The 13,535-nt window shown below is 40.0% G+C and overlaps 1 protein-coding gene across 1 annotated transcript; it reads left to right on the top strand.

Annotated features, from left to right (window-relative positions):
- Window positions 1–4,716: 4,716 nt before the first annotated feature.
- On the top strand, window positions 4,717–13,323 carry ufl1 (UFM1-specific ligase 1). The gene is made up of 19 exons (XM_047574252.1): window positions 4,717–4,922; window positions 5,151–5,296; window positions 5,449–5,477; window positions 5,583–5,680; window positions 6,408–6,522; window positions 6,694–6,824; window positions 7,594–7,652; window positions 7,735–7,881; window positions 7,997–8,172; window positions 8,280–8,459; window positions 8,540–8,666; window positions 9,061–9,183; window positions 9,405–9,525; window positions 9,628–9,794; window positions 10,684–10,814; window positions 10,949–11,029; window positions 11,269–11,354; window positions 11,465–11,645; window positions 12,611–13,323. The coding sequence occupies exons 1-19, from the start codon at window positions 4,846–4,848 to the stop codon at window positions 12,821–12,823; spliced, it is 2,388 nt and encodes a 795-aa protein (XP_047430208.1). The 5' UTR covers window positions 4,717–4,845; the 3' UTR covers window positions 12,824–13,323.
- Window positions 13,324–13,535: the final 212 nt, after the last annotated feature.

The following is a 13,535-nucleotide window of genomic DNA, read 5'->3' as shown; positions in this document are numbered from 1 at the left end:
ATCCAGTTATAAAGCATTTGCGTCTTACTTCATTATGGCTCATTATTATCCTTGATTGGGCTATGTTTGCATTAATGCATCGCTAATAAATCCAATTATAGAACACTTTGAATACAAGCTGTATGCTTTGCATGTCAACTTTTACTTAATCTTATGTAACTGGATGGAATAAGGCTCATTTTAATTTCTTGTATTTATTATTATTCTTTCACAAGTACAGTAACAGTGGCATGAACCTGTAGCGTGTCACATACAACAGTGTCTGTAGCTAGTCTGCGGCTGTAAATAAATACATAAAATAAAATATGAAATACTATATATATATAAAGCAGCAGGAATACTTCGCAAAACGCATTTATAAAAACTTTATTAAAACGATCTGCTCCTGTGCTGGTCCTTTGACAAAGATAGTAATGAACCCACTGTGTGGTCAACGTTAGTCTTATACCATTTAATTATTACTCCATAGAAAGGTTACGGAGCTTTTTAAGGAAAGGTCACAGATGAGTCATTTATTCTATGTGTGTGTGTGTATATATATATGTATATATATGGAGATAGAGAGAGAGAGAGAGAGAGAGAGAGAGAGAAGGATGCTGTCAGAAAAGTGTATCTTTTGTCATTTTTTGGGGCATTTTTTTAATAAATATATTTGTGGCCAAGAGGCAGGCACATTATCCCATTATGAGATCTGGAACTTGGGCTTTTTTTCTTTTTTTTTCAGAATAAGGACTAATTGGTTGTAAAGCCTAGGCTACATTGCACTATACAGTACTTTCTTCTTTTTCCTTATATAAGACAATTTTTTTTATTTTTGATTCAAGATTCTTTATTGTCAAATACTCTGTAACAATGCATCATCACTTCCAGGAATTAATATCATAACAGAATCACATAGAATAAAAAGGTATGTCGCAAAATAAGATAAATCCATAGAAACTGATGTCCTATGTTTGTTGGTGAGTGAGCTGATCCTTTTCAGCAATTTCCAGCGCAATGATAATCAAATATTTAAATAAAATTAAAAAAAGAGAAGTAAATCACATTCTAACCTGACTTTGGAAAAGCTGAATGACAAATTATTTTACTAAGGTAGTGTACAATTTGGAGTTACATGTACTTTCCTTTAAGGCATATTATGCAGTGACCTGCCTACGACCCACTAGAAGTGTGTAGACAAAAACAGTATGATTCTAAATAAATGAAAATATTTGATCTCATGGCAGCTTAACCACATAAAATAGTAAAGTAAGTCAACTTTTTATCAGAAAAAAAATAGTAGTATTTTGTTTGTTTGTTTGTTGTGTGTCCTAGCTTCCTAGCTGTCCCACACAATAGTTTTATTAACTGTCCCACACTGACTCCAAATGAAGGACAAAGGCCTGAGATTTTACTTACAGATTTGTATCGCCGCAAATACTTAACGTGACACTAAGAATAAACCTCTCTCCCTCCCAGCACTATGATGAAGATTAACTGAACACATTCATCTTTCCTGGGTTAGCTTTGTCCCCTCCCTATAAGACCAGCTTTATGTATGTTAGCTGCACTGAGACGCTGCAAGGGGATGCTTAATCATCAGCGGCGCACACTGGGTCAAACACACTCAAACCTGCTTGGAAAATTCTATTACAAGGTCCTAACAGAGGAGGAATTTCACAAATACACTTTGCATATGATCGAATATGTAGATGGGTCAGACAAGGACTTTCCTTAGCTCCACTTTCGCAATTTCAAGGAAAGTTGTATCTCACCCACACACACCGAAACCCATGAAAAGAAAAAAAAAAATCCTTAATAACGCACTTTAATCTCATAAAGTTCCTTTACCTTGACTGGTCATTTAAATCTGAGCTTGAAGGCAGAAATTACATAGAGGGAGAATCATATAATATATCCTAAAGTTTGAACAAATCTACTTACAACTTTTCTCCTGATTCTAAAACTTAGCTCGAGGCTACTGATTAGTTTCTTCTTTAGCTCACAAAGAAGTGTGAGTTTTATCAAACTGTTGGACCACACTGCAAGCCACACTGTACACTGACATGGGAGCGAATTGTGCAGAAAGTTAAACTTCTTCAGCGCAGCAGCTTATTAGAGCACTCGTGGCTGTGAGACATAGTTCACTTTTGCCAGACACAGAGGGACAGTTTTCTCATTGAGATTGTGCTTTTTTAAAAATTAACTTGCAATTAATTACATATAGGCCTGCAGTGAATATGCACATGACATATAATTATGTGTTTCACTCCTACCAGGTCTTTGCCGACATGATGGAGTGCTTCACGCGGTCCAGCACCATCTGTTAAGTTCCCTGGAAGGAGTTTAATGGCTTGTAGTGTGCTGCCCCCCAGAGGTGAAAGACTTACACTGCAACTTGTGTTTGCTCCATTACCATATTTCAGTGTAGATGGTCTATTTTGGCTATTTATTCTCACTATGTAATCAGCAAGCATAGCATACAAAGTATATTTTATGACCTACTGGTGGGTGAATGAAAATAAGTGTGAATAAATAATAATGACCCTTTGTGCTCAATAATGCAATGGTTTCATTTCCTATTTTTTTACATGTTTTTTTTTCTTTTTTTCTTTTAACCTTTGTGCTGTATGGCTAATGCACCGTTTGGATTAAAAAACAGATTATATAATTATGCATTATGATGCTTCTGTTCTCTTCTACCTACATTTTCTACTTTTGCAAAAAATCGAGACAATGTGTGGGAGACTTTCATTTTGTCATAATGACAACTAACACATTAACCTGCCAAAATACCTACAGTTACAATCGGAAATATTCAAAAAACAATATTTCACTTTATGGGGTGAGTGATAAATGAAATCAACTCAGACAATGCATGATGCAGTTTTTTGTGTAGCAGTATTTTTATTTGGCTAAGATAGGCATATCACAATTGTTCAGCACCCGTATAAAATTATTGTTGTCAAAGCTTTCTGGCAGTTCATGTGGCCTGAAGTGGAGATGAAACATAATTAAGCCTTTGGGAGCTGTATAATGACCCTTCCTTTGCTTCAGCTGTGATGCACATATAAACCCCACTCATGAAGCTATTCAAGGTGAATTGTAATCATGGGAAAGACAAAGGAGCTTCCACAAAAGCTGAGAGAGGAGATTATTTTGTCACACCGGACAGGCCATGGAGATAAGAAGGTGTCCAAAATGTAATATTCCAAGAGACACCATTGGGAGCATTATAAGCAAGTTTAAAACTTGGAACAGCTGTAAACCTGCCTGACCATGAAAAACCGCCTAAAACTTTATCAAGCTCTTAGCAAATTAGTCAGGACATGACCCTTACAGGATGACGTAATAAAGGCTGGTAACAATAAACGTGCTCTAAATAAACAGGGACTGACTCCAAGAACGCACTCCACTCTTGAAAACAAGCTTGGTGGAGAAAAACATCCTGGAATATCCTGGAGTGGTCTCCTCAGTCACCAGATTTAACGCCGACTGAAAATCTTCGGTGGGATTTAAAGAAGATAGAGACGTCACATAAGCCATTAAAAATCATGATGTTAGAGGCTTTTGCATGTGAAGAGTGGGCAAAGATTCCAATTGAGAGTTGTAAGCAGACTGTCAAGACCACCATCTCCCATCTCCAACTAGTCCAAAACACTATCGCCCGGTTGTTCTGATTGTTTATAGATGTCTCCATGGTCCCTCCCCTTCAAATATCTCTGAGCTTCTCATCCCTTACACCACCACCAGAACCCTCAGATCCTCAGATCGTGGCAAAAAGGCAGGGGACTGGGCCTTTTCTGTTGCAGCCCCTCGCCTCTGGAACAGTCTGCCAGAGACTATTAGACTCTGTTGAGGCTTCTAAGAAACACCTTAAGAGCCATAGTCCTTTAATAGCATTTGATCAGTTTTTATTATAATGTGATCAATATGAGGCAAAAACAAATGATGTTAATCATATATTTAGAGTTTAAACATTGATTGGGGTCAAACTGACCACAAAATAATAGAAGGGTTAAACTCTGCCCCTAAATCAGTGCAGTTTTACTGACAATACAAATTATGTTAAAGCACCAGTTGAGTAAGATTCATGGAAAAAAACAAACAATGAAAAATATGAACAGTGAACAAACAAAAAAGAAAAACAACATATCTACAATATCTAATAATATCTAAAACTTAAACTTTGTTATTCATCAGTTCACTTAAGGGAACTGTAAATAAAAGATAGGGAAAAAGAGAGAAAATGCGATGAGGAGGGAATACTTCCACTCCACTTACACATATGTATACCCCCAAATAATCACAAGGTTTATCATATCTGGAAAAAAAAAATCATCCATGTTATCTATGAAATAAATAATATCTTTGTAGGCCAAAAGGCGAAATGTTGTCAATGGGTTAATAAGACCAAAATGTGTAATCATAAGGACACTTGTGCAACAAATGATCAATGATCAATGATCAATGATCAATCTCACAGAAATTTCAAGGGTCCAAATCAAATTTAAATCTTCTGTGTAAAAAATCATTACAGGAAATCGGTGCATTTGTAGTTCAGTTACCGACCACTTAAGTAGCTTATGTCTACATTTTGGTCAGTCTACGTGCTTTAAAATATTATGATATATTTATTATTTTATCGTGTGTCCCATTTTATGCTATTTCGTCTGCTTACGTCAGCGCTGAAGTTGGCAGTGTGAGATTTGACTCTTTTCGCTCTCCGTTGTACGTCACTGTATGTTGACGTGTGGCTACGGCTAGCCTGTCTGCTTAGTTAAGTTAGCTGACTCCTCTTTCAACTGGGTAGGAAGAGAAATTCCTGACAGCTGTGGAGTTTTGCACACATATCTACTCGTAATAATGGCGGACGAGTGGGAGGAAATTCGTCGCCTTGCCGCCGACTTCCAGAGAGCACAGTTTGCTGACACTGTGCAAAGGTAATCGTACGTAGGCTAACTAACGCTTCAGACTGCTACGAGCAACTGTTAGCATCAAAGCTAATAAAGATAGCTATTAAAGTTATAGTTGAACGTAACTGTTTTCGTTGTGAACGTTATCCTTCCGAGTGAGTCATTACAAAAATAAAAAACAAACAAGAAAAATAAAACGCACGTCTGTCTAACTGCTGGGGTAACGCCACGCCACTTCTGTCAACTTTTCCCCAGGCTGTCGGAGAGGAATTGTGTTGAAATCATTGCAAAACTGGTCCAGGATAAGAAGCTGGATGTGGTGCACACACTTGACGGAAAGGAGTACATCACCCCAGCTCAGATCAGCAGAGAGATCCGAGATGAACTCTACGTCCATGGAGGTCATTTTAACCGAGAAACATTAATATCAAATAAATCTTACCCTCACGACTGACAACTGCTAGGAGCTGTCATGTCTAAGCATTGTATATTTAAAATAAGGTATAGTTTTTATGGGATTTAATGAACTTATGTGATCTTTCTTTTTCCATAGGGAGAATCAACATTGTGGACCTTCAGCAGGTGTGTGTTGCAACATTACCTGCTGTGTTTAGATACAGAATTAATGCAGCTGTAAAAATCTCTTTTTCACATGACCTACGGATGTTGTCATGATCTTCCTTTCAGATTCTTAATGTGGATTGGGTCCACATTGAAAACAGAGCAAGTGACATCGTGAAATGTGACAGAGGGGTTCAACTTGTGCTGGGGCAGCTGATTGATGAGTGAGTATAAGATATGACCACACAGTTGTCAAAGAACAAGGCGATATCTGTCTATATAATATAGAACAGACTGCACATCCTCGCATACATGGTGACATTTGGGCTCCCATTCTGTAGACGGGGGTTAACAAAACATATTGCACATGCAATCTTGTCTGTCACTTCAAGCTTTATTTATTTTGCCCACCTTGCCTTCATCAGGGTGATCACCCATGAAGAGTAGCAAATGAGCTGTGAGATATGTCCTGTTTTGTGAGAAAATTTGAAGAGCTTTTATACATTATAATATTTTACCCTTACTAAAAGTTTTTACCTTGTCCAAATACAGATGGAGTCAACAGAGACTGATCTATATCCATGCAGACCTCATTTTCTAGGTTGAGTCTGCTAGGAAAAACTCAAATTCATGGAGCAGCCAGGTTATTAGGAACACAAACATTCAGGATTTAAAAAGCTTTATTCATGTGCTATTACTTCTCCACAAAACAAGATTAATCAAAGAACACTGGACTAAATAATGGCAGCACTAAAGATCTGCGAGATAGCAACAGAATCTGTATATTTATTCAGTATTTGGCCTTCAGTAAAAAAAGTCTGGACGTCTCTGATCTAGACAGGTGGGGGTAGAGATTTTAAATTAGGAGGCAAACATGTAAATGAAATGTAAATGCCCAAAAGGAGAGACTTAAACCTGTTGTGATGATGTGGATGATTTTGTGTTCCGCAGAACGTACCTGGACCGTTTGGCCGAGGAGGTGAATGACAAACTGCAGGAAGCTGGTTTGATCACCATCGCTGAACTATGTAAAAGCTACGACCTCCCAGGCGAATTCTTAACTGAGGCAAGTCAGTCTTTACCTGCACTTATTTATCACAGAGGAAATATAGTCATAAAGTACGCAGTCTTTTTATGTATTTCAGGGATTCCTCTTTGCGGTCTTTTAAAAGGTTGCTGCTTTCTGACTTCATTGTTGAGGAAAAACTGACAACTATATTTTCTCATATATTTTTAGGAGCTGTCAAAGCGTCTCGGGAAGCTCATCCAGGGAGAAATGGACCAGTACAACAGAGGTGTCATATTTACTCCAGCTTTTGTCTCCCGTCACCGAGCCAGAATAAGAGGGCTTTTCAGTGCAATCACAAGGTAAACGCACGATAAGACCAGATAGTTCCCCTCAATGTTCAAAGAAAATACTAAATTAAATTTACGGGCGGCTCCTGTTATGGCAATATTCACACAAAGAAATTTTCAGTCAAGTGAGATCATATCTAAGAATGAAGAAAAATCTGAAGGTGATATTTACATTAACCAAATTGGCTACAGTTCAATGGGTGTGTTCTACCTGGCAGCATTAGCCTAGGTTTTTAAATAAACGTGGAAGACAAGTGCATTCTAAATCAATTTAACCTAATTATTCTGTAATAAAATGTTAATAACCAGAGCCAGCCAGCATGAATGTCATGCTAGTTGGCATTTGGGCCAGCAAACTGTAACTGCTGCCACGTGAAGCTTTGTTGCCATCAACTTAGTGCCTGACACGATATAGGACACTTTCAGAGGTCTGATGGTGTCCTGTGCCCCTGAGACCGTGGCAGATTTCAGCATTTTGATTGAAGTTACAATTGAAGGAGATGACCAGGTGCTTTCTTCACAAAGGAGAACCACTTCATTGACCCATAAAGATCATGCAGCTGTGGGCTGCGTGTTTACGAATGTCTCTTTCCTTTATGATTCTCTGCTGTCCCTGATAGTGTGACATCATCTTCTGTAGGCTGTTATAGACTGCTCTCTGTCCGAATACTATAAACACCACATGGAGAGAGAAAACAAAAAATTTCCCACAAGAGACGTGTCATATTTTATTCATCCATACTGCATTCTAATGGACTGTGTGTTTTGCTTTATTCTGCAGGCCGACACCTGTCAGCAGCATGATAGGAACATTTGGATTTCAAGAACATCTTCTGTATTGTGAGTGTCTGTTTTTTTTCTTTCTTTCTTTTGAAAGCAGGCATATTTTTATATGTAATGTTACATGTATTGTTGTTGCCAGCTGTCTTGGAGGAGTTTGTTAACTCTGGACGTCTGAAAGGAAGTGTGGTTGGAGGCCGGCAAGACAAAGCTGTTTACATCCCTGATATCTACTCCAAAACACAGAACACCTGGGTCGACTCTTTCCTCCAGCAAAATGGATATTTAGGTAGATTTCTTCTATTTGTGGCGTATTTTTTTTTCAGCTATGAACTTGAACAGCTTTGCTTTGTGAAATGTCTGTATACATTTTCCTAACTATGAATACAATGCTTCTCTTCCAGAGTTTGATGCGTTGGTCAGACTGGGAATCCCGGATCCCTCCAGCTACATTAAGAAGCGCTTCAAATCCAACAAACTGCTGTTCCTCAGAGCAGCCTGTGTGGGTCAGGCTTTGGTGGACCAGGTGGAGGCTTCTGTTGAGGAAGCAGTCAACTCCGCCACATGGACTGACCTCCAGGTCAGTACAGTAACAACTGATCATATTGGAGAAGTTGCAGGTTTGAATATAAATAGCATGTTTTTGTGATTTCTGTTACTCATTCTTGTCTTCATCCCTGCCTTTAGCCAATTTTGCCCAGCTGCCTATCGATGGAAGACATCGGGATGGTGATCAGCCAGGCTATTAGGAACACTAACATCCAGTCCGCCTGCAGAGTGCTGGAAGGCACATTTGTTGTCAGTGAGAAGTTCATCAACAACTGTCTCTCTTTATTTGACGAAGCCATGCAGAATAAAGCTCGGAAGGTACAGCCTCCTTTGTCATCCATATCCATATGAAGAAAACACTTTACAACTGTGAGCCAACAATATGTGTGTGTTTTCAGGAAGTAAAGAATAATCCTGTGTTTCTGATAACTGAAGAGGATATGAAACAAGCGTCTGTCATGACAGAGGCCTCAGCGCCCTCTAAAAAGGAAAAGAGAGAAGCAGAGCGCAGGAAGAAGGCTTCTGGTCAGTTAAATCCTCCCTACCAAACGCACACTGACACACATATAGAAGTTGTCAGGAACTTCAACCTGCGGTGTTTGCCCCATCATGAGCAGTCCACACAGTAACCGTTTTTAATTTTCACCCAATTTGTTTGCTTTTTGCAGGATTTTTACTGCTTATATTTTAAATAGACAAAATCATCATCTATCAACAGAAAACAAGAAGTAAGGGAAAAATTATGTCCTGTGTCAAATGTGGCCAAAAGCATCATGTTTATATACAGTCGATGCGTCTGGACTGTATGGACTTGCCTGTAGGACAGACTGGTTAGATTTTAATGCCCAAATGCCAATATGACTGTGATCTTCATCTTCTGAATGACATACATATCATCTGTTAACGGTTTTTATCCCAGAGGGCAGCGGCAGCGTGAAAGCAGGTGGAGGAGGTAATGCCAGAGAGATCCGGATTCGCAAAACCAAGAAGAAAGGGAGGAAAGATGAGGACAGCGATGAAGAAACCGGACCCTCGCAGCAAAGTACGCCAAGTGCCACAAAGCCATTTAATCTTCAAAAAGAGATAATGTCTCTCTATGTGTATTAAGCTGCTCAGTGGGGCTTTTTACTGCAACAAGAGTGTAATGGCTGGTTGGCTATGGATCTCTCCCTTGGGGTTTTGACCTTTTTTCCCTTCATGCAAGACAAATGCAACTATGCTATCCCAGTGAGACTAATTAGCATGTGTTTTACCTTTGCCAAGATCGCAACAAACAGACTGAAGCACCATTTATGACCCAGGAGGAGATCGTAGCTGTTTTAGAACAACGGGTGAGTGACTGCCCCGAAGAAATCCTCTCCGAACTGGCCGAGCATTTAGTAAGGTAACGCACAGGTTTCATTCTAAAGTTACTTTTCTCTGCTCATGCTTTTCCAAGTAAACTACCGACAACCAGTCTGTTTTCTTGCCGCCAATGTGTCCACAGGCCTCTGACTAAAAACTATCAGGAGGTGTTGCGAACGGTGTTCATGTCATCTAGCAGTTCTCCATCAGGGGCCAACAAGAAGAAGAGCATGAAGGATCTACAGGAGGAGATCACCAACCTTTATAACAACATTCGACTGTTTGAAAAAGGCACCAAGTTCTTCTCTGGTAAATCTCCTCCACTGGTAAAGCAGCACCAAGCTGTCTTCACAATCTTCACAAACAGTCATGGGTGCACCTTAGAATCAGAAAATCTCTAGTAGAAGGTTTCAGAGCTGATTTTCTGTCAGTCTTTAGCACCAAATTGGTCAACAGCTGATAGCAACATCCCTCCTCCACCATGGTGACATCTACCTGGATGTGTTGCCTTGTTTCCAATAGTGATTGGGTCAAAGTGTAGCCATATAGTCCATCCAGAGTCATTTCATTTCATATGAGTCTTGGACAAGCCTTTCATGAGGTAGTTCGTGCTGAAGCAGGGATGTTCAAAATCCCAGCTTTGGATGTGTATTAGAAAAAGATGAGAAAGAGATGCGTACATGTGGTAATGTGTCTAATGTGAGTGAAACCACCTTTCATAGAGCAGAAAACTTGCTAGCTAACTTTGCCTAACTGTCCACCTTTTTTGAAGGCTATTGTCCTATTGTACTTGCTCACCAGCATCATAAACTAATACATCCACTAGTGTCACCTACCATTGGAACTCTGCACACTTTGAGACAGATGTGTCCTGCATATTATGAACAGGTCTTAGTGAGTGACTGACAATATCTAAGTTCTGTGGGACAGAGGAGATGCTTGTCATGCAAGTGGAGCGGAAATGTAGGTTCAAAAATGAGGGGGAAACATCCCTAAAGCTGTGAAAGGCAAGGTTATAATGGTTATATATTGACTGACCTGTATTTGCCCTGCATGTCCCTAAAATGTCAAAATATTTCTTTTTTTTAACAATGCCCATTACAAACACACAGCTATCCCCAAGTTTTTGTTTCATTTTCTTGACTGAACGAGAAAAAGAGCCTGATGTTCGGTGTTAACAGACTGTTTGATTGTGCAGATGAAACTCAGGTCCAAATCTCCAAGCACGTCCTGAAGACCGTGTGCACTGACGTTGCCAACATTCTGGTGAACTTCCTGGCTGCTGACATGATGATGTCTGTGGAGAATCCCAGCGCCATCACCTCTGAGGTCAGCGTCTGTGTTTTTTTACTCACCAGCCTGAAAGTACTCGAAGTGAATGAGTGAATATGCTTGGAACCTTACGCGACTCTTGTTGGGATCCAACCTGTTTCGTTTCGATTGACTGTGATGTGTTGCCTCAGGTCAGAGTGAAGATTTTGGGCAAACTGCCAGAGGAGACTAAAGGGCCTCTCATGAAGTTGCATAACTGCTTGAATGGCAAAGTAAGTATTTCAGATGTTTTGTTTAATGATTTTATATCATATCATATTTCAAATAGTAGTAGTTTCAATTTTCAGTAGCCGTGAATTCAGCCCGGACTGACCAAGTCCTTTCATTTATGCTGCGGGCAGACAGACGGCATTTATCTAGTGATTTAAGAAAGATGGCAGCATTATTTGTTTAGATTAGATTTGCCTGTACCGAAGGCACAGCATAACCTGTTGTCTTCACTTTGTTACAGACCATTGAAGACTTTCTGACTAACATAGAGACATGTGCCGAGGTGTGTGGCTTCATGCTGAAGAAAGGAGACAAGAAAAAGGAGAGGTAATGGGAATGCTCATTTTGTTCATTTTTTTAGTGTGTACTTATTACTTACAGCCCTATTTAAAACTGTGAGAAAAGTTAAGAGGTATGGCTGCATGTGTGTCCTCCAGACAAGCCCTGTTCCTGCACCGCCAGGCTCTCAGTGAGCAGCTGAAGGACACGGAGGATCCAGCTCTTATCCTCCACCTCACCAGCGTCCTGCTTTTCCAAGCCAGCACCCACTGCATGCTACACGCCCCGGGGCGCTGCGTGCCTCAGATCATCGGCACACTCACAGGCCGAATGCCCGTGGTACGTCTGACACTCACTGACTCAGGACCAGTTTAGTCTGTAGCAGAATGTCATTCTGATGACAAATGAAAGGTGCAATTATTTTAGGGGACGTAGTTAAACTATAGTGAAGTAAACATCTCAGTGTTGACTAAAACGCACACATGACCGTATATGAATATGGACAATGTGTTTGCGCTGTGCTCTACCTCCATTTATTATTACACATTGCACTTATTTATGTATTCCAACTCTGTCATGGAGCTGTTGGCATGGCAACTTGCCATGATCTCACTTGCTGTTTCTATAGTGTCAAATAACCAACTAAAACAAAACTTATCAGAAGAATGGACATTTACACCTGCACTAGAATTATGTTAACTACCTAAAATGACTGAATTCAACCTTGATAAAATATATGAATTGTATTTTAGTTTCCACTAACATGGAGGAGGTGGAGCTCATGACCTATGAAGCTCTACTACATCCATCTTTATTAAGTCTATGCCTCAAGCACGCACCTCAGTTGCTGAGGACAAACTAAAGACAGAAAGATAGATGTTTAGAACATTAATTTAAGTCTGACATTCTACACTTTAAACCTATTTCATTATATAAATAGAAATCCAATATACTTTAGTAAACTGCTTAAATAAGTAAAAATGCATCAGCATATGGACACATTTGTAAGTCACAAACATCCCAGGGCTCAGACTCTAACAGATAAAACCAATTAACACGGACCTCATCTCACTGCCTTTAAAACCAGGTGTGGATTTCCATTCAACAGGGAACGTTCAGCTCAGCTTAACAGATGTGTGTTTGTGCTTCACTGTGGTCGAAATGCTTCCCAACTGCTTTATCCAGGGGCTGTTTAATCTAGTTTTCAGCCTCGGCAGCTGTTTGTCGTCTCCATCTGCTGCAGCTGTAGCGTTACAGAGCATTTGTGTGCTGATGTGTGCGGATGTGTGCGCCTTGTGTTGCAGGACCAGCAGCAGCTGCTTTCTGCCTACCAGAGCCTGGTGGTGAAGCAGCTGGTGAGCCAGAGTCAGGGCAGGAAGCAGGAGGAGGTTGAGGACAGTAAGGCCGAGGAGCATGAAGAGGAGGCGAGGAGCGTCCGTGCAGAGCTCATGGCCCTGACGCCACAGGTGAAGGATCTAGTGCTGTCCCAGAGGAAGGCGTCCGTCACCGAAGAATGAAGAGCTCAAAAATAAGAATAATGTCACAACTGATCTCTATGGTCTTAAATATTCAGATAAATTCAGGTTCCTGCTGGTAATCCTGTATTTTTGTGATTTATCTCCCCGTGGACATAATCTTAAATTATTAAAAGAAATCTATGAGCGGGTTGTCTCCCTGTAAACCCAGCTGACGTGAAAATCGTCAGTGAGGTTCTGATGCATTCATCATGTCTCCTTGTCCAATCTCCAATTTTACAGCCGTCTACAGACCAGGGACCAGGATTCAGCTTGAAGGTTTATTCTGCCTTGAAAGCTTCTGCTCTTCTTGTTCAAGAGCTTTGTAAAACCTGGCAAACCCAGTCTCTGTGTACTCAGTAACATTTACTCAAGTATTGTGTAGTCAATTTTTTCCCTACATGACACTTGCCCTCTACATTTCAAGGAAATATTGTAGCCCTGACTTTGGTAACTAATTTACAAATGTACAAATACAAAATACAAACATCTCAAAAACTTTTCTTAAATCTACTTGTTCATCATTTTAGCAGAAGCAACATTAATCAAGAACAGGTCGTTTTCACTTGTTTTACAGGTTGAATTTAGCAGTTTCAGTCATTCAGACATACAGATCATCATTAAGAACCATTCCTTCACTAGATTTTTCAGCTCAGGACTTTAACCCATAAATAAAGAGTTCAACATTCACGCTTCCATAGCAACTGTACACACT

The sequence above is a fragment of the Mugil cephalus genome, chromosome 21 (assembly GCF_022458985.1).
Source record: "Mugil cephalus isolate CIBA_MC_2020 chromosome 21, CIBA_Mcephalus_1.1, whole genome shotgun sequence".
Classification (NCBI taxonomy): Eukaryota; Metazoa; Chordata; class Actinopteri; order Mugiliformes; family Mugilidae; genus Mugil; species Mugil cephalus.
The sequence above is the reverse complement of the archived record's forward strand: the minus strand, read 5'-3'. Positions and strand labels throughout refer to the sequence as shown.